The sequence below is a fragment of the Pteronotus mesoamericanus genome, unplaced genomic scaffold (genome assembly GCF_021234165.1).
Source record: "Pteronotus mesoamericanus isolate MK-2021 breed Mesoamerican mustached bat unplaced genomic scaffold, CSHL_Meso_final contig_78, whole genome shotgun sequence".
In the NCBI taxonomy this organism is placed as follows: Eukaryota; Metazoa; Chordata; class Mammalia; order Chiroptera; family Mormoopidae; genus Pteronotus; species Pteronotus mesoamericanus.
This window is the reverse complement of record NW_026555258.1, coordinates 1,438,814-1,462,284: the sequence shown is the minus strand read 5'-3', so window position 1 is coordinate 1,462,284 and position 23,471 is coordinate 1,438,814. Positions and strand designations below refer to the sequence as shown.

Here is a 23,471-nt window from a genome sequence, read left to right as displayed (position 1 = left end):
GCCCCCAGCTCCTCGGTCCCGCCCCCCCGCCCGGTTCCCCAGCAAGAGCCTGGGCGCTGGCGGGGCCGGACGCCACCTGCCCTCACCCGTCTGAACAACGACGGGTAGCCGCAGGCAGAGGCTGGCCCGCCAGGGCTCGGGGTCGCGCCGGTGGGCTGCCAGCAGCCAGCACCTCAGTCTCCTGTCACGTGGCTGAGAAGGACCGTGCTCCCTGCCTCCTGGTGCCATGGCGCAGCCCGCGCGGGGGGCGCCCAGGGTGCGAGGGGGAGGCGGGGTGTGGGGCGGAGCGGACGGCTAGGGCCCCAGGCTAACATCCCCGCCAACACCCCCCAGGGCCCTCAAGGGGTCGAGCCAGAGCAGGGTGGGCGGGGGAGGGCTGCCACCCTGAGCACCCCTGGGTAGGCCAGGCCTCCAAGGTGGTGCCCAGGTTTCTGCGCACCTGGGATGGGAAACGCAGGGTGTGGGGGCAGGAGGCACAGGGCCGGGCCGGAGGGGCTCCCCGGGGGGGAGGGGCTGGGCGGTGCCAGCACACAGCTAGCTTCTCGGAGGCTGGATTCTCGCTCAAGCAAACGGTCCTCCCTGTGCCTGAGTGGGAAGGACGGCCCCTTCCTGGGGGGTGGACGGCAGGGCCCCGGGCAGAGGCCCAAGGCTCCCCCGGCCTCAGAGCCGCCAGCCAGGCCTCCTGAGCCTCCGGCTGCCGCCCACCCGCCCGAGGGAAGGGGCCAACAGCGCCTAGGGGGCCCCCGGGAAGCTGCAGCGCGGGGCCCGCGGGAAGGCGGGCGTGCGGGCGGCAGAACCGGGGCTCCCCGCCTGCCTGCGCCTCCACCACCTTCCTCCACAGCCGCGGGGAGGGCGGGCGCCAGATGGTTTTCCAAATAATGTCTTTACTTGACAAAATTAAAAGCTGGCAGCCCTTTCTCGATCTCCTGATCGTTTTTTTTTCTTGGAGTTTTTGCTCGATCATGAAGCCCTCACAGCTGGCTTCCCACCCGCCAGTGGGGCTGAGGAGGGGCAAGCAGGGTGGGGAGGGGCCGGGCCAGCCGCCCCAGGTCACGGGGGTCGCGACGGGCGACCCCTCACAGAGTGCAGGAAGCAGGGGGCCTCGACCTGCTGGAGCCTCATGAGCTGATAAGGGGGGACCCCCGCACTCTTAGGTGGGGGTCTCGGCCACGTGTGAGCACCCACCGGCAGGGAGGGCCCGCTGCCCCTGGCCGAAGGCCGGCCGGGAGGAACAGCGCGGATGCCACGCCCAGCCTCCTCACAGTGGGGTCGCCGCGCACACCGCCACATGACCCCCAGGTGCTCGGGGCCGTGACGGGGAAGGTGAGGGCTGTGCCCACCTAACAGGGCCGGGCCCACCTCGGCAGGGGCCCGAAGAGGGCCCCGGGGGACGGGGCTCCCTGAGGAGGTGACGCCTTGGCTGAGACTGAAGCCAGGGGAGGCAGGGGCAGGGGCAGCACGCGTGAAGACCGCGGGGACAAGCAGGCTGTGTCTGGGCCGCCAGGCCCGGGCGGGCCCAGGGTGGGCCCAGGCGTCCTCGGGGTGGGCCACTGAGCCCTGGTCCCAGCCCCGAGCCCTCACAGGAGACAAAGAAGGAGTCCAGCCACAATGCTGCCCCAAACCCGGGGCAGGTACGGGACCCCGACACCCACCCGGCCGATGGACAGGAGACGACAGACAACAGGAGGCGTGAAGTGCTGAGTCCTGGTCCCGATCCAAGGACCCAAACAGCCACGCACCCCTGGGGGCACGGCCGCGCGCCCCCAAGCCGTCGCACGGGCCTCACGGGCGGGTGGCACTCACCGAGTTGGGGTTCAGCCCCACGTTGGCCTCCACGTACGTCTCAGTCTTGGGCTCGACGGCCAGCTCAGCCTCCAGGATCTTCTCCACCGGCATGTCCTCGTTGGCGCTGCTCGTGGACTCCACCTCGTTCTCGTTCCGGTCCTTGCCCCGCTGCCGCTCCTCCTGCACGGCTGAGACACGGGCGCGCCGCCTCTCACTAACCCACCCTACTCACGTTCACGCAGCCCCGCCCCGGGCCGGGCACGGCCAGGGCCCACGGCTCAGCAGGGATCCCCACGTGGCCAGAGCGGGGCTTGGACGGGCCATGGATGCAGGCAAGCCAGGAAGGCTTCCCGGAAGAAGGGGCAACAAGACTGAAGGAGCAGGAAACCCAGGGGCACCAGTTCAGGCAGAGGCAGCATGTGCTGAGGGCCAGGGCAGGGGCGCAGGGGAACTGACAGATGGGGACCCAGGAGGTGGCCAGGCGCTGGGAGCCCGGAAAGAGAGGCCAATGGGAGGAGGCAGAGAATAAGGGGTTGACTTCAACTCTGTCCCCCAAAAGACCCACGTGGTAGAGGAGCCGGGGAGGCCCGCACGCCCCACACCGGGTGCCTGAAGACCTTCAGCATCAGAGTGCGCGCAGCTCAAGCCGCCAGAGAGGGACCAGAACCTCCCTGACGTCACCGCAGGCCCCAAACCACCACACCTCGGCGCCAGGACGTCCACCCCACAGAGAGCCCCTCGAGGGCTCCCGTGCCCGCCCCTCCTCTCTGGTGGGGGCCCCAAGGGTCTGAAATGGCGAAGAGAGCGGCGGGCGCAGGGAGAAGCCGCGGCCTGGAATGGGGCTGGAGGGGTCGTGCGCACAGCACCGCGACGGCGTGAGCTGGCCAGGGAGTCGGGCCGAGCCTCCCAGGGGTGCCCGCGGGGCCGTGGGCGGCAGGAGCAGCACCGGGAGGGGGTCCTCCCCTGGCCCACCTGAGCCCGCCGTCCTGTGGCCCTGCCGCGCGACAGCTCCTCCCCTGGGCTCCCTGGGCTCCTCAGCCCCCGCCCCGCGGTGGGCGCTTGGGCAGGGCGGCGCGCAGAGCGCTGTGTGGAAACCTCTCTGCACAGGCCCACCCTGCTTCCCTCAAGCCCCAGCCACAGACCCCTGGGGAGGGCCGGGACAGGCAGCACAGGGCCCGCCTTCTGGGGCCGCGCCCCGGTCCACAAGGCCCTGGCAAGAGACAGAGACCCCTCCGAGCTGCAGAGCCCCCAGGCCTGGGTCCCCGCCGCAGCACCCCTGTGGCAGGGCGGCTCAGCCCCTCAGGAAGCGCCAGGGCTGGGGGACGGGGAGGGTGCTGCAGCTGCCGCCCCTGGGAGACGGGACGGGAGGCAGCTGCGTGCCACGTGCAGCCGACTCCCCGACCACGCCCGCCAGGAGGGACCGCCGGGGCCCAGGGTCGTGCCCTCTGCAGACCCCCAGCATCCAAACGCCAAGGGCAGGGGACGAGCCCCCAGCCCACCCTGCTCGGCCCTCCCGCCGGGGGACCAGCCTGCTCCCTGGGGGCCCTGAGGACAGGGTGTGCGCAGGAAGGCAACCCTTCCGTCCCCTCCGTCCCGCACGTTCCCGAAGAGGAGTGCGCTCCGTGGGCGGACTCGTCAGCTGCGGGCACCGCGGCCCCCGGCCCAGCCGGACGCGGCAGGGCAGCCTCCCCAGCTCCACCCAGCCCAGCCCCACGGGCACTCCCCGACCGTTTCAGGCCCACCCGTTTCGCCCCCAGCCAACCCCCAGGGCTTCCCTGCTTCCCAGGCACTTCTGCGCCCGCCCACGCCGCCCCGTCCCTCGCCCGCAGGTCCCAGGACACCCCTAGGGGGTGCCCACAGTCCTCCCCTCACAGGCCCTGGCTGCCGCCGGACCCCTCTACACCTCCAGACCCACCCTCTCCCCCAAGACTGGGGCAGCCTCCCTCAGTCCTGGCCCCCTGGCCTCCGGGAGGAACCAGCAGGAGGGAGACAGTAGGAGACAAGGGGGACCCACGGCTCTGTCCCAGCCCCGCCCCCAGGGCTCCGCCCTCCCCCACAGCCCCGCCCACCCCCGCCCTGGCTCTCAGCAGCCACTCTCCTAAGGCTGTAGTTCCCTGTGCACAGCAGGGATGTTCGTTCACTCCTCCAGTCCTGGGGTGGGAGGGCCTCCTGCTTGTGCTGGGCGGCCCCCCGGCCGGGTCGGGCCCCTGTCACACCGCCCAGAGCTGTCACAGGCCCGTCGACACCTCTCCCCCAGCCAGAGCCGCGCGCTTCTCGCCAGACCCCGCTGACGGCCACTCAGAGAGGCCGGAACCCATCTGCGGCCCTCTCTGGGGCCACAGGGCTCCGAGAGCAGGTCCTGCTCCCCTCCAGTAGACACGTGGCTGCTTCAAGGCGCCCCCGGGCCGGGGCGAGGCTCAAGGGCGGGCTGGACAGGACCCTCCGAGGCGCCAGCTGGGCCAGGGAGCCAGGCCGGGAGCCCACGCCCAAGTGTTTGCGAGCCTGGCTCTTCCGGAAAGTCTGACAGCAGGTGGGGGCTGGGTGGGGACCCGCGCTGGCCGGCAGGTGACAGGGGGCCGAGGGGCTGCGGAGGACAGCCGGCCCCAGCCCCTCCATGTGGGGGGCCCCCCTCTCAGCCACAACACACAGGCCCCAAGCGAGCAGAGCCGACCGGGCAGGAGGTGGCTACACCCCTGGCCAGGCCAGCATCCAGGGTGACCAAGACCCGGAACCCAGGCAGGCAGAGTCCCAGGGACCCTGGGGAGGGGATCCCCAAAGTCTGTCTCCCGGGCAGAATCCTAAACCCTCAGAGGTGGGGCACAGCTAAAAAGCATGCGGTTTCACCAGATGGGGAAACTGAGGCTCAGACCAGCCAAAGGGGCGTGGCTGGGCTCTCAGGACCGTGGGCGGCCTTGTGCGGCCAGCTCCGAGTCGGACAGGGCCCAGGCCCCCGCTCCCTGCTCTGCCCCGAGCAGCTGGGTGGCCCCGGCCAGTCCCTAGCCTCTCTGCTCCCCCAAACCTTGACCCCACACCGGGAGCGACAGCACCAGCCCTCAGGCCGGGCCCCGGGGCCTGGGCACGCACCCCCGCGGCGCACCCCCGCGGCGCACACACGCCAGGCGCTGCCGTTTCCTCAGCCCCGCTGCTCAGAGTCCGCAGCCGGGGCACAGGACGCAGCAGGAGGGAGAGAGGAAACGGGGTGAGGCCTTCCTCGGGGAGGAAGCAGGGGCGGGGCAGCAGCCGGCCCCTCGCCAGCCCGGGCCAGGGGCTCCCCGGGTGGGGCCGGGCCTCCCCCTAAGACTGGGAACCCCCGGCCTGGGGCCGGCCCCCATCGGACCAGGAGGCCCCCGAGCGCCGCACCCCGCGCTGCAGCCCGCAGGCCCGGGCTCGGCCCAGCGGAGGCTGGCCAAGCGACATTTCCCGGTGGGCCCTGGCCGCCCCTCCCCGGAATGCTGCGGGACGAGTCCCTGGCTGTTGCCTGTGCCCGCAGGCCCCGCCACTGCCCAGCAGATGCTATCAGCCTGCGGTGTCCTCCATCCGCCCAACGAGGCGGCCTCCCGGTGGCCCAGCCAGAACCCCCAGGCTGCCCTGTGCTCGGCCAGCCCCGCGCCGGCCCCCAGCTGCCCCTCCCACCACTCACCGGGCTATGAGCCTGCCTCGGTTTCCCCACCTGCAACGGGAGTGTGACCACCTGCCTCGCCGAGGAGTCGTGGGCACCAGGCCGGCCAGCAGAGTGCCCTGCCTGGGGCTGGCCCCGGGAGCCTACAGCTCACGTCCTGTGTGCTCCTGGTCAAGGGCGCCGTGGGTGGGCACACCTGGCTCCTGCTCCCCTGGGCTGCCCGCTGCCCCGGCTCGGGGCCAGCAGCGCCACTGCCACCAGGGAGACCTCCACGGTTCACCTGGAGCAGCAGAGAGGAGGGGCTGTGTCTTGAGACCATTTCCAGGGGCCTGGGGGCGGTGCCTCGCGCCCAGCGGCAGGCCACAGGGCAGGCGTGGGGGCGGGCGGACAGGTGCCCTGGGAGGCCGTGCAGCTCCCTGCAGGGACGGCACTGAGACCGCGTTGGGGCCACAGGTCGCGCCTCCTGAGGGCAGCTGTGGACTGTGCCCCTTGGGTTCTACGCAACGTGAGAAGCCAGCACCTCTCTGCGGAGCCGCGTGTCGGGGACAGAGCCCACGTGACTCTCGGCTGCATTGCCCACCCCGCAAGCCGATGAGGCCAGCGCCGCGCGGCAGCGTCTGGGGCGCGAACGAGCTTCTCTGTGCGCCCATGGCACGAACCCAGGCGCACGCAAAGGGCAGGGGGTCCCGGCAGCGTCGGGCGTTTATCTAACAGCCCGTAAATCAGGTCTCGGGGGACCTCGCTGCTTCTGCAGACGTGCCCGGAGCACCAGCCTCATCCATCAGACCTGTGGGCGGAGGCCAGGGGGACGTAGCCCCCGTGCTTGCTCGGTGCCCCCGACTCCCCCCCAGAGCGGCAGTGAGCGAGGCAGCATGTGTGCAGGGGGGCGGGACCCGCGAGGCCCGTACTCACAGGGCGCTCCCCACAGCCGCTCGTGACGAAATACAGTCACTGGCAGGCACCAGGGGAGGGTCGGACGGGGAACCCGCTCTCCCCAGCTCTGGGCCCCCTGCTCGTGATGAAATGGGGTGTCATCTGCTCTCCCCCAGGCGTTCAGGGGACCGGAAGCTGATGACGCCCAGGCTCTCAGGTGGGCAGGCTGAGGGGCCCTCAGGAAGCGTCAGTGTCTGCTGGGCCAGCCCGGGACCCAGGGGAGGGCCACCGCCTGGGGTAAGGGGTGCAGGGCTGCACCCGTCCCCGCAGCGGGCCGCACCGCTGACGTCTCTGTCCTCCTCGGCACATGCTTCCTCTGCTGGGCGAGAGTCTGTGTGACCCCTTCCTGTTCCTCAGGCATCAGCCCAGCCACCTCCCGCCCGCCCGAGCCTTCCCTGGGGCCTAAGGCTGGGCCGGTGCCTCCTCTGAGCTCCCACGGGGCCCGGCACCTGCAAGTGGCACCGGGGGTCCTGCCCGGTCAGGTGACGCTCGCATCAATGGGCCCCCGCAGCTCGCTGCTGGGGGCCGGCACCAGCGTGGGGCCGGTAGTAAGAGGGCTGAGCTCAGCGACCCAAGCCGACTCCGGCACTGCCCCCCGCCACGCCGGCACCCAGCCCCCTGGCCAGGCACCGACCGGATGCCATGCCTGCCCGCCTGCACCCTGCCCAAGGATCCATCCTCGGGGAACGACGCTGTGTTCGCCGCCTCCAGAAAGCACCCCCCTACCGCACGGGGCACCCAGGGAGTGGAGGCCGGCACATACCTCCTCCCTCGGTGGCCTCAAGAAGGGAGTTCGGCACCCGAGGCCGGAGGCCCAGGCTCAGCCCAGCCTGTGACTTAGACAAGCCCTGGGCCCTCCGGGTCTGTTTCTCCGCCCGCATGGGACAGGGTGGGCCAGCACGATATGAAACTTGCACCCTGATCAGGAAGGCCTGGCAGGCAGACACTCTGCGCGGCCCAGGCCAGCCCCCAGCTCAGACCCCGAGTGCGCCCCCTGCGGTGCACAGGCCCGCTGCGCCGCGCCAGGGGGAGGCGGAGGCAGCTGCAGGCGACGGGGCGGCCATGAGCTCCCGCCCACATCACCCTGAGGCACGCCCCTGTCGTCCCAGGGAGGAGAGCCTGCAGGACCTCACGGCCCAGCCAAAGTTTCAGTTTTGAACAAGAATTACTGGGGCTGAAAAGAAGCACCAAAAAAAAAAAAAAAAAAAAAAAAGAATGAAAGAAATTGGGTAACAACTTCAGCCACCACTAGAGGGCACCCAGGAGCCAGTGGGGAGAAGACGGACACACCAGCCACGTGTGGGTCACAGGAGTAGCCACGGTGAAGGGAGCAGGGCACAAGACCCCAACCCCACAGGCCCATCCCCTACGCCAGCGCGGATGCTGACCCTCCGGAGAAAGTCCGCTCAGAGTGCAGGAGTCACCAGACCCACAGGTGGGGAAACCGAGGCCACGGGCCGGAACGGGCTAGCGGAGGCCCCCCTGCGAACCAAGAGTGAGGGCTCGGACCCAGGTCCGGCCGCACCCCTTGGCGATTGCACCAACCTCAAGGGAGGCCTTAGTGCTACTGGCCCCCACCCCGCCCCTGACCAACGCTGTCAGTGAAACGGGCTTACACACCCAAGGCCAGAGGCCCGCGCGGGGGTCCTGCTACTCCCAGGGCCTGGCTGTCGGGAGCCAACCCGCCAGGTGCGCAGGAGGAACACAGGGCAGCTCGACCCGGTGCCAAGCAGGCCTGGGGACCCAGGGGGCCTCTGGAGCCCCCTGCCCTGGGTCAGCGCTGCCTCCGCTAGGGCCCCCTCGGCTGCCCCCTTGCTGGACAGCGGGAACATGGCCCCAGACCCCGGTGCACCCGCGACGCCAGCCTCGGTCCATTCCCACGCCCCCTGCCCCACTCCGGCCCTGGCCCTCACTGTCCTGCTGCCTCCGCCCGACCCCCGGGAGCCAGGGGCTGGGCCCGGCCGGGGTGACCAGGGAGAGGGTTTGGGCAACACCTGCGCCCCCGGGACTGGCGGCTGCGAGCACGCAGGACCGCGGTTGCGCCTCCTGGGACCCCAGAGCGTGGCAGACGGCAGGCCCGCAGGGACGAGCAGCGCGGGGGAGGGGCCGGCCCACCGTGCAGCCGCAGACAGTGAGCGCCCCGTCAGCAGAGGCATGCGAGGAGCGGCCACCGCCAGGAAGCGCCCCGCGGAGCCTACCTTCCCGCTTCATGCCCATGGCCAGGCACTTCTGGTAGCGGCAGTACTGGCAGCGGTTCCGCTGGCGCTTGTCGATGAGGCAGTCCTTGTTGTCCCGGCAGGTGTAGGTCAGGTCCTTGCGCACCGTCCGCTTGAAGAAGCCCTTGCAGCCCTCGCAGCTGTACACGCCGTAGTGCTTGCCTGCGGGCAGGTGCGGGCGCGGGCCATCAGCTCCGGCACCGGCCGCCGCGCTGGGGCGAGGGCTGGGCCCCTGCCCCGTCGGTCTGAGCTGGTGGCCCCAGCGGGGACGTCTGCTCCGGGGGCTGTCGGGGTTCAGGGGGGGACGCGAGGGGCCCTTCGCCCACGACTCAGCCCACAGAGAGGCACAGCCTGGGACTGCCGCCCACTCTCCACCGTCGCCGACAGCAGCAGACAGCAGCGACCTCCCCTCGCCTTGTGAGAACTCGGGAAGGCCCGTGGGAAAGGCAGGCAGCTCCAAGTGCCTCCGCACTGGCTGGCTGGCCGGCCCACCCCTGCCTCCTCACGCCCCGCGAGGGCCCTGCGGGCCAGCTGCGCCGCCGCCTACCTGAGGAGCGGTCCCCGCAGATGGCACAGATGTGCTTGGTGAAGGACGCCATGTTCCCTGAGGGGTGGGCGGGGACTTTGAGGACGCCATTGATGCCCAGCGGGGGCTTGATGTCCTCGGTGCTGCTGACGGGGTTCATGGGCGAGTTGAGCTAAGGAGGGAACAGTGGGCTCAGCGCTGGCAGGTGCTGTGACCAGGGGCACAGGCCGGCCCCCCGCGGCCCTGAAGCCAGGAAGGTGCCGCCACGCCCCCGCTTTACAGAGACAGACGCTGAGGCTCAGAGACGGGCCCTGAGCGCCCCAGGCCACCGTCGGGGAACAGCGGGGAACACCCAAGGGCTGCCACCCTCTGCGGGCCAGGCCAGGCAGGCGGAGGCTGCCCTGCCCTCGCGGCTGCACTCTCCACAGCCCACCCAGGCCTCACGGGGACACCGCAAAGCCCCTGCCCCTCGCCCGCCTAGAGAAGAACCGCCTCCCTTCCTGGGCTCCCCCTCTGTAGGACAGTGTGAGCCCCATGACCCCCCCGGTGAGCCAGGTGCGTTGGGGACCCCCGCACCCCGGAGGACACTGAGGCCTGGTCACAGCGAGGAGGGAGCCGGACTGGGTCCACCCGGAGGCCACACTGCCCGGGCCGCGGGGCGGGGGGGCAGGGCAGGATCTCCGATCACGTGGCTCCAGGAGAGAGCCCTGGAGACGCCCCTCGGGCATCCGCTGAGAGGGACACCATCCCTCGCCACACGGCAGCCTGACGCCACGCCAGAGGCAGCGTGGGAAACTCACCGGTCACCCTGGCAACAGCTGCCGAGGCTGCAATGACACAGCAGTTTTGGTTCCGCTGTGTCCACCCCCAGCTCGCCCGTCAGCACCAGGGGCCAGAGGTGCTTCCCGCGGCCCCCGCAAGCCAGCCGGTCTGGCAGGCGCCCGGTGGTCCCCAGTACCCCCACTTCTGCGAAGCCCTGGCAAAGGCGGAAACTGGGCGGTGCGGGTGTCTCTGGGGATGGGCAGCAGCTGCAGCTGCTGCCCCCTGGTAGCCCCGGGCCCCTCCGCACACAGGAAGCTCCCCCTTCCTTCCCCGTGGCCCCCGCCCCCAGCCCCTTCTCACGGGACAGGAAGAGCCCGGTGCTCCAAGCGCACGCGGCAGAAACCCCGCCAACGGCACTTCCCAGGCCTCCCGCCTGCAGCCCTTCCCCCAGCCCGGGCCGCTGCGGGTCCTCCCTCCGCCCGGGGCGGGGGGGCGGAGGGGGGCTGGGTGGCTCTGTGAGGACGCCGAGCCCGCCACGGGCCTCGGGTGGGCTGCCGGGAGGCCAGCTCCGACCGCGCGGGCTGCCGGGGCACAGGAGCCCGGCGGGGCGAGGCGTCCCCGGGCCCCCGCTGCAGAGCAGGGCAGCCCTGTGTGACCCGAGATGTCCCTGCACACTGGCTGCAGGAGGCTGCAGTGTGTCCCGGGGGGCAGAGGAGACTAAGACGGGGCACCGCCGAGAGAAGGCGACCACGGCGAGCCCCGTGCTCCTGCGTCCCCGGCTGCTGCGCTCCCCGGCCTCTGACGGCGTGGGAGCGCCTCCCGTGGGGAAATGCTGCCCCGTTCCCCAGATGTGGACACAGAGGTTGGGGGGGTCAGGGGGCCGCGGGCGCCCAGCGGCAGGGCAGGGAGCGCGCTGCGGCTTCGGAGTCAGCTGGCGGCGGCCAGCCGGCTGCTGCAGAAGGGAAACCGAGGCCCCGGGAGGGCGGGCCTCCCTGCAGGGCTGGCTGCGGTGGTGGAGGCGGGAAGGCGGGGCACAGCCCACCCTCCAGGCCTGCAGCCTGCACCTGCTGTGTGACCTGGGGGGGCTGTCGCCGGAGCCTGCAGCCCCTCATGTGCAAAACTGGGTGTGAGGCGGGACCCGGCCACCTCCCGTGTGGCTGGGTCAGCCTGGCGGCCCCAAGGACGAGAGTACGGACGTTTCCTCTTTCTGTGGCTGCCCAAGCCGTGCTGGGCGGGAGGGGGCCCCTTGCCCTGTCTCCCAGCCCCCTACTTGAGGGCCGTTGGGGCTGGGCCTGCTCCAGGTAAACTGAGGCAGGGCCGCCACAGGCAGGACAGACGGGCAGGGCACGCTTGGTCCGTGCCAAGGCCGCACGGACGCGCAGGCCAGCGCCGCCCTCCCGGCTCCCCCGGCTCCCCCGGCCCCGTGAGAGAACCCTCTCTGCAAGCCCCAGGCCACTTCGCCTTTCATCCAACTGCTAGACAGTCCCCACGCAGCCACCAGGGCAAGGCTACTCGGGCCAGCTGGTCACTCAGCCTCCTTCGCAGCTGCCAGTGGCCTGAGCTCATGCCGGATTCACAGTCCCCAGAGCAGAGCAGGGCCAGGCCAGGGGCCTGGTTTTGCCCTGCGCCCCGCGGTGGACTCCGCAGCTCCCCACCTACGGCGACACGACCCTGCCGCCCCGCACCCGCCTCCTGGGAGACCCGGGGCAGCACCAGCCCGCGCTGGAGCCTGAAGACTCCACGGGGCGGCCAGGGTGGGGCCTGGCCCGTTTCCCCTTTCATATCCTTGGCACTTATTTCAGTTCCCGCCAGAGCCTGCGGACTGACTGAAACAACCGCCCTCCTCCCCGGCGCCCCACCCGGGTCTCCTGCCCAGCTCCCCGCCTCCTTCCCCACACCCGCCACGCCCTTCCTTCCCGCGCGCATGGCAGACCCCGCCACCAACGCACGCGGGGGCCGCCCTCACCCACAGCAGAACCGGAGTGGGAGGCCCCGGGCCCCAAGGGCAGGCCCGTGGCCACCGTCCGCCCGTCGAGGCGGGGCAGGCCCTGCGAGGTGCGCTCGGCCACGTGTTGGCGCCCGACCGCCACGGCCGCCCGGCCACAGTGCCCGGAGCAAGGCGCAGGCAGGGCCGGCCACCAAGGTGCCCACGCGGGCCAGGCGCTCCGGGGCGCGGTCCGGCTCTGCCCTGACCCCCTCACGCCTACCGGCCCGCCCGCGGGGCACGGGGACGTGGGTGGCCCCGGCCCGGGACTCAGCGGAGCGCCAGACCCTCCTGACAACAGCAGGATGCGGGGGCCTCGCGGGGTTCGGCAACTCCGGCTCCGGGGTGGTGGCTGCGGAGCAGGGGGTGGGGACACGCCCTCGGGGAGCTCCTCCCACCCTCCCATGAGGATGTTGGAAGCCCAGGTTTCCAACACGAGCTGCTAAATTCAGCCAGGAAGCCAAATGCAGCCCCAGGGAAGGGGCTACGGGAACAGCGGAGAGGCAGGGGCCTGGGGGCCAGGCCGGGGCAAAGGGCGAGCTCAGGCTCAGACCACGGCAAACCGAGTGCAGCCCCGAAGGACGCACAGACCGGCGGCTGACCGGCAGTGAGCGCCTGGTGTGCATCGGACATGCCCTCCCCCGCCCCGCTCCGGGCCCAACCCTGCCCAGACCCCCGCGCCCACCGAAAGGGGTCTGGCCCCTCCGCTTACAGGCAGCCCGGGCTCAACACGTGTCCACGCGGGCCAAAACCCTGGCTGGGTGCAGAGAGCAGAGCGAAGTCAACCCTGAGTCCCCCCACCCAGCGCCGCCCCGCCCCCGCCCCTAGGTGAGCGAGCGGTGCCGGCCCCCTGGGCACCCGGGGCCGAAGGCGCCCCCACCCCCCTCGGGGGGGCTCCTCAGGGCCCAGCCCCGCACAGCCCGCCGCGGCCTCCGCTATGCGAGTCTCCAGGCGCCCAGTGCCGGCGGCAGGCCCGCGACCAGCAGGAAGCCCGGGGGTTCAGACAGCAGGCAGCTGCTCGCCTCGGCCCGGGCTCCCGAGTCTTCATCTGCCCTTTCTCTGCACACACCGTGCAGCCAACGGGAGGGGGTGGGGCGGCCACACTAAAAATAGCCTGGCCAGGCCCGGGAAGGCGGCCGAGCTCCCTCATTCCAACGCCTCGGGCCTCTGCCTGCTTCTGGAAGGCCAGGGGCCGAGAGAGGCAGGGGCCTGCGCGGGTGCCCGAGCCCGAGCCTAGAGAGGCCCGGCAGACGGGCCGTGGGCCGGCTCCACAACCCCACGGCGCCCCCGTTCCTGGGCCGCGACGGGGGCAGCTGCCCTGGAGGCAGCGGGGGCCCACCGGACGCACGGCCGGCACCTCCGTGCAGGGGGCCCACACGGCGCGCCCGCCCCTGGTGGGCCGGCCCCGCAGGCCCATGGCGACGGGGCGCTGAAACTCCCCCGCGGGGCCGGCCTCTACCGGGGGCCGGAAGCGGAGCCCGGACTAGGACACGGGAAACAGGGAGGGGTACCCCTGTTTCAGGAAGGGCAGCAGGACCCCCGAGAGGGCGCGCCCGCTGGGGCGCAGGCAGGTCTCCGGGCCACCCAGCGGGGACTCAGCCAGACCCCGGCTCGGATCTGGGCCAAAGCCACCTCTGGAGGCTCCGCTTCCAGAGACGAGGGGCGGCCGTGACAACACCCGCCCTGGGGGTCCCCGTGGCCCCGTCCCGCCCCAGCCCCCCACTTACCTGGGGGCTGCTGGTGCCGAAGCCCAGGGCGGGCGTGGTGGGCACAGACATGGAGTGGGGGCCCATGGGGGAGCTGATGACCGAGAAGGGCGGGCCCATGCCGTTGATGGGGGAGCTCAGGGTGCTGATGGGCGAGTGCAGCTGGCCCGGGGAGCCCAGCGCGGAGCCGATGCCGGGCCCCAGGGCGGGGTGCAGCGAGGGGGCGGCCATGGAGCCACGCCCCGTGGGGGGGCTGAGGGACGAGGAGTTCACCTGGGTGGAGAAGTCTGCAAGACAAGAACACACAGCAGGGAGGTCAGGACTCCCGGCGAGGACTGGCCGGCTGCCCCCCAACCCCAGCCCAGAAGCCGCAGGGGGCCCGGAACGGAGAGCCGGCCCAGGGCAAGGCCCGGGCGCCCGCCCCGGTGGCTCCCATGGCACAAGCCGGGCGGCAGGCTGCCCCAGCTCCCTCCGAGGCACCCGGGCCCGGTCACCCAAAGGGCGCCCCCTGCCCAGGGACTCGGGGGCTCACAGCACAGGCGAGGGGGGTCACAAGTAAGGGGAGGACGCCGTTTTCAGCGCAGAACCAAGTCCCTGTTCCCGGGGCAGCCGCAGGGACGCTGGAGGGCGGCGGGAGACGGGGAAGCTACTGCCACCCAGGCCACAGCAAGGGGATCGAGGACCTGGGTTCTCACACTGGCCCTGGCAAGGAGCCGCCAGCGCCGGGCGGCGGGGGGGGGGCGGGGGCCCCCTCCTAAGTACGGCCTCAGCCGCCGGGCCGCGCTGTCCGGGCCTGCACACGCGGCCTGGTAATGGTGGCAGCGGCCCAGACCACCAGGACCCGAGTCCTGGCTCCCGCCTGGGAGAGGTGCGCACTACTCCGGCGCGGGGCCAGGCCCCGAGAGGGCAGCCCACAGAGGCTGTGGCGAGGGGCGGGGCCTCCCACACGCCGGCCTTTCATCTCGGGGATTTCAAAGCCCCCGCGAACGAGTGAGCCAGCCAGCAGCCATCAGACCTCCCCTCCCCGCCCCGAGGGCTCAGCAGGCAGAGCGCCCCCAGCAGGCCGCTGGCCCGGGAGCCTGGCAGGGCGCGCTGGGCGAGCCACGTGCGCCCTGGGGCCACGGGCTTCCCATCCGCGAAGGGTCTCTCAGGCCCCCTCAACCCCACCCGCAGCGACCCCTCCTGCTTCTGAGGAGAGGAGTCCAGTGGGGCCATGGGCACAAGGCAGTGGGCCCCGCCCACGCGCACCCCCGGTCGGGGCGCACCCGGCGGCACCCCTCACAGCCATGCAACCGCTCGACAGCCCTGGGAAGACGCCGCCTCAACTCCCCAAACCTCAGCGCGGCCGCACCTGCCTCGTGCCTGGGCCCCGGACCACGGCAGGGAGGACCCTCCGCGTGCCTTGTCCCCACACTGTCTCATCCTCCTGGGGCGCCCGTGTGCCCGAGGCTCGGGGGACACACGCCGCCATGCTTCCGGACACCGCTGCCAACGGGCAGGCCCGCCCCCAGCCAAAGCCCACGGTCCCCTCCAGGGGCCTTCGGACACGTGCCCGGAGATGCCAGAACCCTCACGGTGGGGCAGCCCCCCAGGAACACAAGAGGCTCTGCCACCCCGGCCGCACCCCTCCGGGAGCCTCTGCCAGGGTCCATCCCAGAGCCCCCAGGGGCCTGGAGCGTCACCGTCGGGCCAGGACTGGGTCTGCCTGCCGCCGCGCCCGGTCAAACCCTGCCAGCACACCAGCCTCACCCGGCCCATCGGAAACCCGCGCCGTCGACCAAACTGCACAGAAGCCCCGCCGCTGACCAGGGAAACCAAAGCCGACGGCGCTCCAGAGCCGGGGGGCGGGTGGGGGGGGCGCGGCAGCGCTCGCTGGCAGGGGGTGGTAGCGCGCATCAGCCGTCGCTCACTGAACGTGGGGACCAAGGGGTCTCCGCCAGGGCCGAGGGTGGACAGGCGGGAATCAGGGCCCGGGACAGCTGTCGCGAGGGCCTGTGAAGTGCCCGTATACCCTGGTCTCGCAGCGACAGGGAAACTGAGGCACCAGGAAGGCACGCGCCCAGAAATCGACGCGCAACCACAGTTGCGTCCCGGGCCGCAACCCCCCGAGCCAACCCCGTCCCTGCCCAGGCCTCGCTTCCGCCCTGCACACACAGGCCACTCCGCAGGTGCAGGCCGGGCTGGCCGGGGCTGGCCCTCCCTCCACGGGCTCTGGGAGCGCCCTGCCGACTCCAGCGGGCAAGAGGAAGGACGACAAGGTCCACGCTGCAGACGTCCCAGAGCCCACACTGGGAGGGGCAAGGCAACCGCGGAGGGTTTCCAGGGAGAGGCTGGCCCTGGCGGGGGCACGGGCGCCCCTACCTGAGGAGCACGTCTGCCCAGAAGCCTGAGGGCCTGGCGGCCCCCTGGGGGGCACCCGCCCTCTTCCCAGCCTCTGGGATCCAGGTGGGCCATGAAGGGGAAGTCGGTCCTGGATCTCACTGCTTCCCCGCCTCTGTCCCCCCTCTGCAGGGGGACCCGGGGGGCGGGGGCTGCCGTCCTGCCTGCAGGGCCTCTGCTGCTGGCCAGACCCACCCAACAGGGAGAGTCCTGCCTGGGGAAGGGGTTCTCGGACACGCAGCAGCAGGGGCTTTGCGTCCAGCTGGGCAGGCAGGGCCCGGGCTGCCCGGCTGTTTGTTTGCAGCTCCAGGGCAGGAAGGGGGTGGGGAGGCAGGAGAAAGTTTGGCCGGAAGGAAGGAGGGAGGAAGGCCGGGAGAGAGGCGACTGCCAGCGGCCAGGCTGCACCCCAAAGCTCCCCCGGCCACCCCAAGGCGCCATCCACACCCAGCCCGAGTCCGAACCACGAGAAGGAGGGGCCGATGAGACGGGTGGGAAGCTGGACAGGAGAGGAGAGACGGCTCAAGGGGGGGACCCCGGGGAAGGCGCCTCGGACTCTGGGGGCAGCCCACCCCCACGCGGGGTCCTGGCGCCTCGGGGACACCCCCATCCTTTGCACCCCAGGGTCAAGAATGCAGCGACTGCTCCCACCAGGCTGACTGAGCCCCTGGCCCCCGCATCGCGGTAGGGCGCCCCCAGTGCCTGCCTTGCAGGACCCCAGCAGCCCCCGGGCCCCATGCAGGGGCTTCCTGTTTACACGAGCCGGCCACAGAGACACTCTCCTGGGCCTGGGTGACAATGCCCGGGGGACAAGGGGCGGGGTGTGCTTTCTGGAGTCTTCTGGAGACAGACACGCTGGCCCGGAAGGGAATGCTAGAAAAGGCGCAAGCACCCAAACATCCTGCGCGGCAGGGGAGGCTCTGCCCGTGTGCGGCGCCTGGAGGGCTCGCTGCCGCCGGGCCCTCCCTCCCCAGCCCCGCGCGCGGAGGGGCGGGCGCGGACGACCAGGTGTTCTTCCGAAACGGTCCTACCAGGGGCTCGCAGGAACCTGTCACCACCGCAGGCTCGCCCGACCCTCAGCCCAGGGAGGCTGCAGGGCCCCGGACCCTGCCCCGGAGCCAGCAGCCCCCCAGCCCACCCGACCCACCCAGAGGGGCTGCAGAGGCGGGGCCGAGCCCACCCGCCCACTCTGGGACCCTCCGGCCCGGGCCCTCGCAGGGCCCTGAGCCCCAGAGCCTCACACCTTGCACACCCGCCACGCCCCCTTCGAGACCATCAGCCATCGGCGGGACTCGGGGCCAGGAGACCAGAGACGGGCCCTGTCCAGCCAGAGGGGTGCCCTGGCCACCCCAACACGCTGAAAGGACCTCCCCGAGCTGCTGGATTCAGTCCGGGAAGGCAGCATGGAGGAGGTGGTATGCAGCTCTCTCTTGGCACTACAAGTATCTCAGGCCACAAAACCGTCTCTAAGGTGCTAAATACTGGCAAGGCGGAAACGGAAGCCGTGCGGCAGAGACGGGAAGGCCCCGAACAACCGGCGCCCCGAGCAGGCGTGGAGGCGCACGGGCCCAAGGCCGAGGGCTCCCGGCGCACGGAGCGGAGTCCAAGCACAGGAGGGCCTCACGGTCACTGAGACTGGCACGGCTGCTTCCGAGGTGGTGAGTTCCCCGTGGCAGCGGCATGCAAGTGGCAACTACGGCCAGCTCCCGGGACCGGCAGAGCAGGCTTCCCTTTGAAAGGGAAGCGACATACCCACTGACCGAAATGCCTGGGCGGTGCAGCCCCCTCCAGAATGTGCCCCCCCAGACCCTCCTGGACCCCACGGCAGGAAGCCGGGGAACCCCCGCCCCGCTCCCTTCCGGCCTCTGCCTGGCAAGCGGAGGAAGAGGAGGTGGCAGGAAATGCCAGTCTCATGCTGCCAAAGGGGGCGGGGGTGAGCCCCAGACTCGGCCCCTCCCAGGCAGGCAGGGAACCCCCGATTCTTGGAAAGGGGACCTCAGAGCTCCCCTAGGCCCCTCTGAGTTTGCAGGAGCAGGCAGGCGGCAGGGTCTGAGCAGACCACAGGCTGGGACAGGGGAGCACTCGGCTCCCCTGAGCAGGGGGCGCAGCGCAGGGGAGGGACAGGGGTCCCAATCAGGGGCAGGGCAGGGGTCCCGTGAGGCTTCAAGGACAGCTGGAGGGAGGGCACAGAGGTAGAAAAAGGGGTGCCCAGGAGGGGACAGGGGCACCAAAGGGTGAAAGAGACTCCCTCGGGGAGCCAGAGCCCAACAAGACAAGGGCAGGCTCCGAGCACAGCATCGCCCCCCGCCCCGCGCCCCGCGCCCCTCCTGGGGCTGCCCCGGAGCGGAAACCCTGCAGAGAGGCGCTTCCCGGGACGCCCACCGCCAGCCCCCGCCTTCCTGAAAGGCCGCTTCCCCTGCCGCCCAGAGCAGGGAGAAGTGGCAGCCTGGTGGGGACTGCGGTGGGGCCGCGGCGCGTCGGGGTTTGGGGGAAGCGGAGGGCGGCTGGAGCCGGGGGGGGCCGGCAGCGCCCCAGCCCCGCAGGGCCAAGGGGCCTCCAGGGCTTGGGGCGGGGGCAGCCGGCCGGCCATGCGGCGCTGGCGAGGACGGGCTCCGGGCCGCATTCTCACCGGGGCCCCCACTCCCCGGCCTCGCTGTCCCTCCTGCAAACAGGCACGCCACGCAGAGGCTGCTGACCGGCCGGGGGACCGTCCCCCGCACCCCCCAGGTGGGCTGCCACCCGTGCCGTGCGCCTCCGCCCAGCCGGCCCGCAGAAGCGGGGCCGCCCCGGCCACACGGCTCGCCCGCGGCCCCCGCCCGGTGTCGGGCTGTGACTTGGGGGGCCCAGCTGGCACCTCGGCTCCTCTGGGGTCACCTGCCCTTTGCCCCACGGACGGTCCCCGTCACAGAACCGCCACCCCTGCCGAGGACCACACAGGGCGGCGGCCAGGAGAACCCGGGCTTCCCCACGTGCCCGGGGCCCTCAGGCGGGGGTCAGCTGGGGGCCGAAGGGCGGCCGGCAGGGGGTCCGAGTGGCCCGCCCCGGCCCCAAGGGAGAGAGGTGAGGGGAGGGTACGGGACCCAACACCCACATCTCCTTCCTCCCTGCCCCCCACCGCCCACGGAGGGCAGCCCTAAGGAATTTCAGCCCCTGGACACCCCACAGGGCTTCCCCTCCACGTGCCCAAGGAGACCGCCGGCCGGCCTCTCCGAGTGCCGCTGTCCAGCACGGCCCGCCCGGGCCCAGAGGGGGCATGAGGTGAAGGCGAGGGGCGAGGGGTGCTGCGCGCGGCCTGCGGTCCCCAACACGGGAGGACACGTAGCGGACAGGACGGACCAGGAGCTGGGTCCCCCGCCTGCGCCGAGGGAAACAGAGAGGGAGGCAGGGAGGAACGGAGTCTGCCACTCAGACCTGCCGGGCGCCGGCCCGGGCCTCCTCCAGGGACCTCCACGGCCCCCAGGGGCACGGGGACCAGGAACGGCGACTCCCACCGCTGGACCCCAGGTCTCGGCCAGAAGACACCAGCCCACGGGCCTTCCGCCGGACCAACCTCCCACTCCGCAGGGCAACGGCGCACAAGTCCCGAAGGGCCCAACCAGGGACGCTGCTCCCCGTGATGAGGCTCGGGGCGGGGAGATGTCCACCCCAGCGCCCGTGGGCGCTCAGCCGCCGACGCACCTGCGTCACAACTGTCCCCGTGGTCACCGTCACCGACCCCCCACCATCACCACCACCTCCAGCAGCCCAGCCCCGCCCCACGGCACAGACGCCGCAGCCCCAGAGGCCAAGGGCGCTGCTCAGCGGGCTTTTGCCACAGTGGCCACCGAGCAGCCCCGGGCTCGTGCGGCGCAGGGGAAGAGCGAGCCCGGGAGAGGAGCCACCCGCGCCCAGCCCGCCCACACCCCCTGGGACGTGTGGTCGGGCCCCGCGGCGGCAGGGGCGGCTGCGCCCAGCCGTGGTGGGGGACGCGGGGAGCACGGCCAGGAGGAAGGGGTGCCGCCGCCGGCCCCCGTGACCAGTTGCCCAGCGCCCGGGCCTGGAAGCTGTTCAGAAAAGAGCCGAGGGGCTTGGCAGGGGGCTGCCCCGCCCCCGTGCCCGCCCCGCCCCAAGCCCAGCCACAGTCACCCCAAAGCACCCGCACTTCCCTCTCCCCGTGGCCGGCCGCGGGCACTGCCATGACCCACCCAGGCGCCAGCGCTGCCGGGGGGGCGCCCAGGTGCTGAGCTGCACGCCTCCCCGGGGACACGGCTGCCACCGCCCGGGCACCGCGGAGGCTGGGGCCGGCCCCCCAGGCCCAGCGCCCGGCTGCGCCGCACCCCTCGCCAGGCCGGCCCGTGCGCGCCTCGTGCTGCAGGGGAAGAGCCCACGGGCGCTCCCCGCCTCGGGCCGTGGGTGCGGGGCCTGCGCACCGACACGCCCCCACCCCCGCTCCATCCCACGCGTGCCACACGGGGAATGCCCGCTCCCCTCCTCCCCTGCCCTCTCTGCCGGGACTCCGGGGCTCCCCGGACCCCGGGACAGGGCCTGTCGTCAGGAGACGCCAGGTGACCCCAGGCAGGGCCCCCGACGAGGACCGGCAGGCCCACCTGCCCCCCGAGGCCTTGGCGGGGACAGAACGGGCAATGACCAGCAGCAGCCATGGGACTCACGAGACGCGTCACAAGCACCCAAGGCCCGACTCCCGGTCTACCTGCTGTTCCCCACCCACTTGACGGGCAGAAACCTCCCCGGGGACCTGTCCTCAGGGTGCAGGCAGGGGCCAAGGCCCTCCCCTGGGGCCCCCAAACCTGCGGCCGGACCTTCTAGGACCGCCCCAAGGCACCCCACCCCAGAGCTGGCTGGGGGCGACGAGGGTTCATGTGGCCCAGCTGAGCGGGCCACCCACCCATCCCAGGGACCTGGAGGTGACGATGACCTGCACGGCCGGCACCAAGCGAGACGTCGGGAGGGGACAGTGGCAGGCGGCACCAGCCTAGGCCCCACCCTGCAACGCCCCCCTGCTGCTGGCTGCCAGAGAGGAGCCCCCAACAGGCGTGCCGCCCGGTGGAGGCAGGCAGAGGGACACCCACCCAGAAGATGCCAAGGGGCCCCAGAGAGTCCCCAGGGCGGGGTTCCGGCCCTGCGGCTAGAGGCCCCCCGGCCCTCCCGTTCGCTGGGCACAGCGGGTGGACCACCCCGATCTGCCGCCGGACAGCGGGGCCAGGCCTCCGGACAGGCAGCCTCACAGAGGCCACAGTGGAGCAAAGGACAACGGTCAATCCCCAGGCCTGCGGGGGTCCCCGGGGAGGAGGCACAGGCGGAAGAAAAGGGACCACAAACGGGACGGGCCAGAGAGCCGCTGGGAGAGAGCTGGCACCGACCGAGTCTGCCGGGCGGACCCCCGCCGGCAGGGGCCTGCCCCACACAGCAGCGACGGAGGCCCCCGAGGACAGCGGCTTTGAGCGTGAGCCCTCGGTCCGAGGAGCTGCCCTTGCGACGCGCCCGCCCTGTCCACGCCGCGCTGACGTTTACTGCCGGAGCTGCCTCATCACGCAGACGGGCAAAGAAAGGGGCTCAGGGAGGGAGAAGCGATTCCCGCGCCGGACGAGGGCCACCCAGCCGCCGGGAGCAGGGCCCGGCACACTGCCCTGGCGCACCCCGCGCACCACCCTGACAACGAAGCCCCCCACGGCCAGCCAGGGAGGCCGGGCGCCCAGCGCCAGACACAGGACCCAGGGCCCGGCATCAGCAACCACCGCGGGGGCCGCGCGCGCGCGGGGAGCCGGGAGCACGCTCACCTCTCCGCGGCCAGGCAGGGGCTCCGGGCTGCGGCCGCCTCGTCTCCAGGCCGTCGCCCGGCACGGCCCCCGGTGGCGCCGGGGTGCCCGCCCAGGCAGCGCCGGAGGGTGGGCGGGGAGGGGGGAATTCCTGGTGAAACCCCGCCAGTTCCACCGCCACCTGGGGGGCCGGGGGGCCCTGAGCCTGCGGGCTGGCCGGGGCCGTTTCTCTTGAACAGGAAAAGAGATGATTCTCGTTTCATTCTGAGCTGTGCGGTTCTCGCTGGCTCGGGGGCGCGCCGCCGCCAGCTGCTCTGTCGTGGGGCGCCCGCGCCTCCCGCCCCGCCGCCTGCTTCTCTCTCTGGCTGGCCCCGCGCCCCCGCGGGCCCCACACGCAGCCTCGTGCACTCGGAGGCCGCGCCCTGGCCAGCTGCGGTGGAGCGGGGGACTCCGTGCCCGGGGGCCGGCAGGTCGGAGCGCCCGGGAATGGTCAGGGAGGGGGCGCCCGGGGCGCAGCTCGGACTGACTCCCCCTGGACACGTCCCCATGTCCTCCCACTGCCCGCTGAGCGTAGCCACCCTCAGGACACGCCGTGGATGCTCAGCGCCTCCAGGGCGTGGCCGCCCAGGGCCGTGCCGTGGGCGGGGCGGGCCGTCGGCGGGCTCCCGAGGGGGGCACTGAGGGCTTTCCGAACACCCCACTGCCGAGCACACGAGCCCAGACCACACAGCCCTCCCCGTGGCAGGGGCTGGCTCGCCCACGCGCGGTGACTCAGCCAGCGGCATCGACCTGGTGCCCGTCGTGTGTGGGGGCCGGGCTGGCAGGGCCTCTGCAGATGGGAGACAGGGCCTCACCTGTGAGACAGACCGAAAATGGGACATCCGTCCGCCCAGACGGGACTTCCCCGCCGCCGCCGTGGCGGGGGCGCCTCCCCTCATGGGGCAGGGGCCCGCGGGGGGCTCGCCCAGCCCGGCCAGCGGCCACGCACCTCGCTGGCCCGCCTTCTCCAGGCCTCAGCGCGCCGCCCACCCCCCACGGGGCTGCCTCACTGCCGTGTCCCCGCTGCGCCCACCACGCTGACGGCACGGGTTCCCGACTTCCCACCCAGCCACCCCTCGGGGACCCGTGATGGGCCAGGCTGTGCCCTCCTCCGCCCCGTCCGCCTCCGGGTCCCTGGCCAGGGCCCATGGGGGGAGGGGTCCGGGAAAAGCACGCTCCCGCTGCGGGCCGCTGGCCGCATCCATGAAGGGGCACCACATGCCTGTTCCAGTGTCCAGGGCACGGGAAAGGGCAGGGTTGGGCGCCCACCACAGGCCAGTCAAGCGACCGATGCCACCCCTCCTGTGGCAGGGCCACCGCCAGGGGCCTGGGCGCCCCGCCCTGGGGAGGGGGCAGCACAGAGGCTGGGGATCAAGCCAGACAGGCTGCAGCCTCCAGCTCTCACACCCTCCGGACAGAGTTGGGGGGGCCCCTTGGCGCCTGACGGAGCTGAGGGGGTCCCGGGAACTTGCCTCCAAGGCTTCAAACCCACCCAGTTCGAGGGGCAATCGCCCCCAGACCAGAGAGATTCAGTCCCTTCGGCGGACACACAGCCCAGGGAGCCCTGCGCGCCTGGCCCCGCGGGCACTCGCTCTCACCTGCATGGTCAGAGAAAGGACAGCCACGGACAGACAGCCACTCCATCGCGCGGCACGCCCTCGCCGACCCAGACCCGGCGCCGCGGCGGATCCAGGCGCGGGGGACCCCGGACATTGTATGGACGCCGAGGGCGCCCATCTCACCCACGGGCCTTTCAGGGGACGTCCCTG

At 72.3% G+C, this 23,471-nt stretch overlaps 1 protein-coding gene across 2 annotated transcripts in view; it reads right to left on the bottom strand.

Moving 5' to 3' along the window:
- The window catches only part of RXRA (retinoid X receptor alpha), a 75,824-nt gene that overhangs the window by 5,506 nt on the left and 46,847 nt on the right, over positions 1–23,471 (bottom strand). For both annotated transcript variants that reach the window (XM_054584147.1, XM_054584146.1), the window contains exons 2-5: positions 13,553–13,818; positions 9,101–9,251; positions 8,536–8,715; positions 1,804–1,973 (exon numbers count right to left, since the gene is read on the bottom strand). In XM_054584147.1, the coding sequence (XP_054440122.1) occupies positions 1,804–1,973; positions 8,536–8,715; positions 9,101–9,251; positions 13,553–13,818 (767 nt within the window). The remainder of the gene's footprint in view (positions 1–1,803; positions 1,974–8,535; positions 8,716–9,100; positions 9,252–13,552; positions 13,819–23,471) is intronic.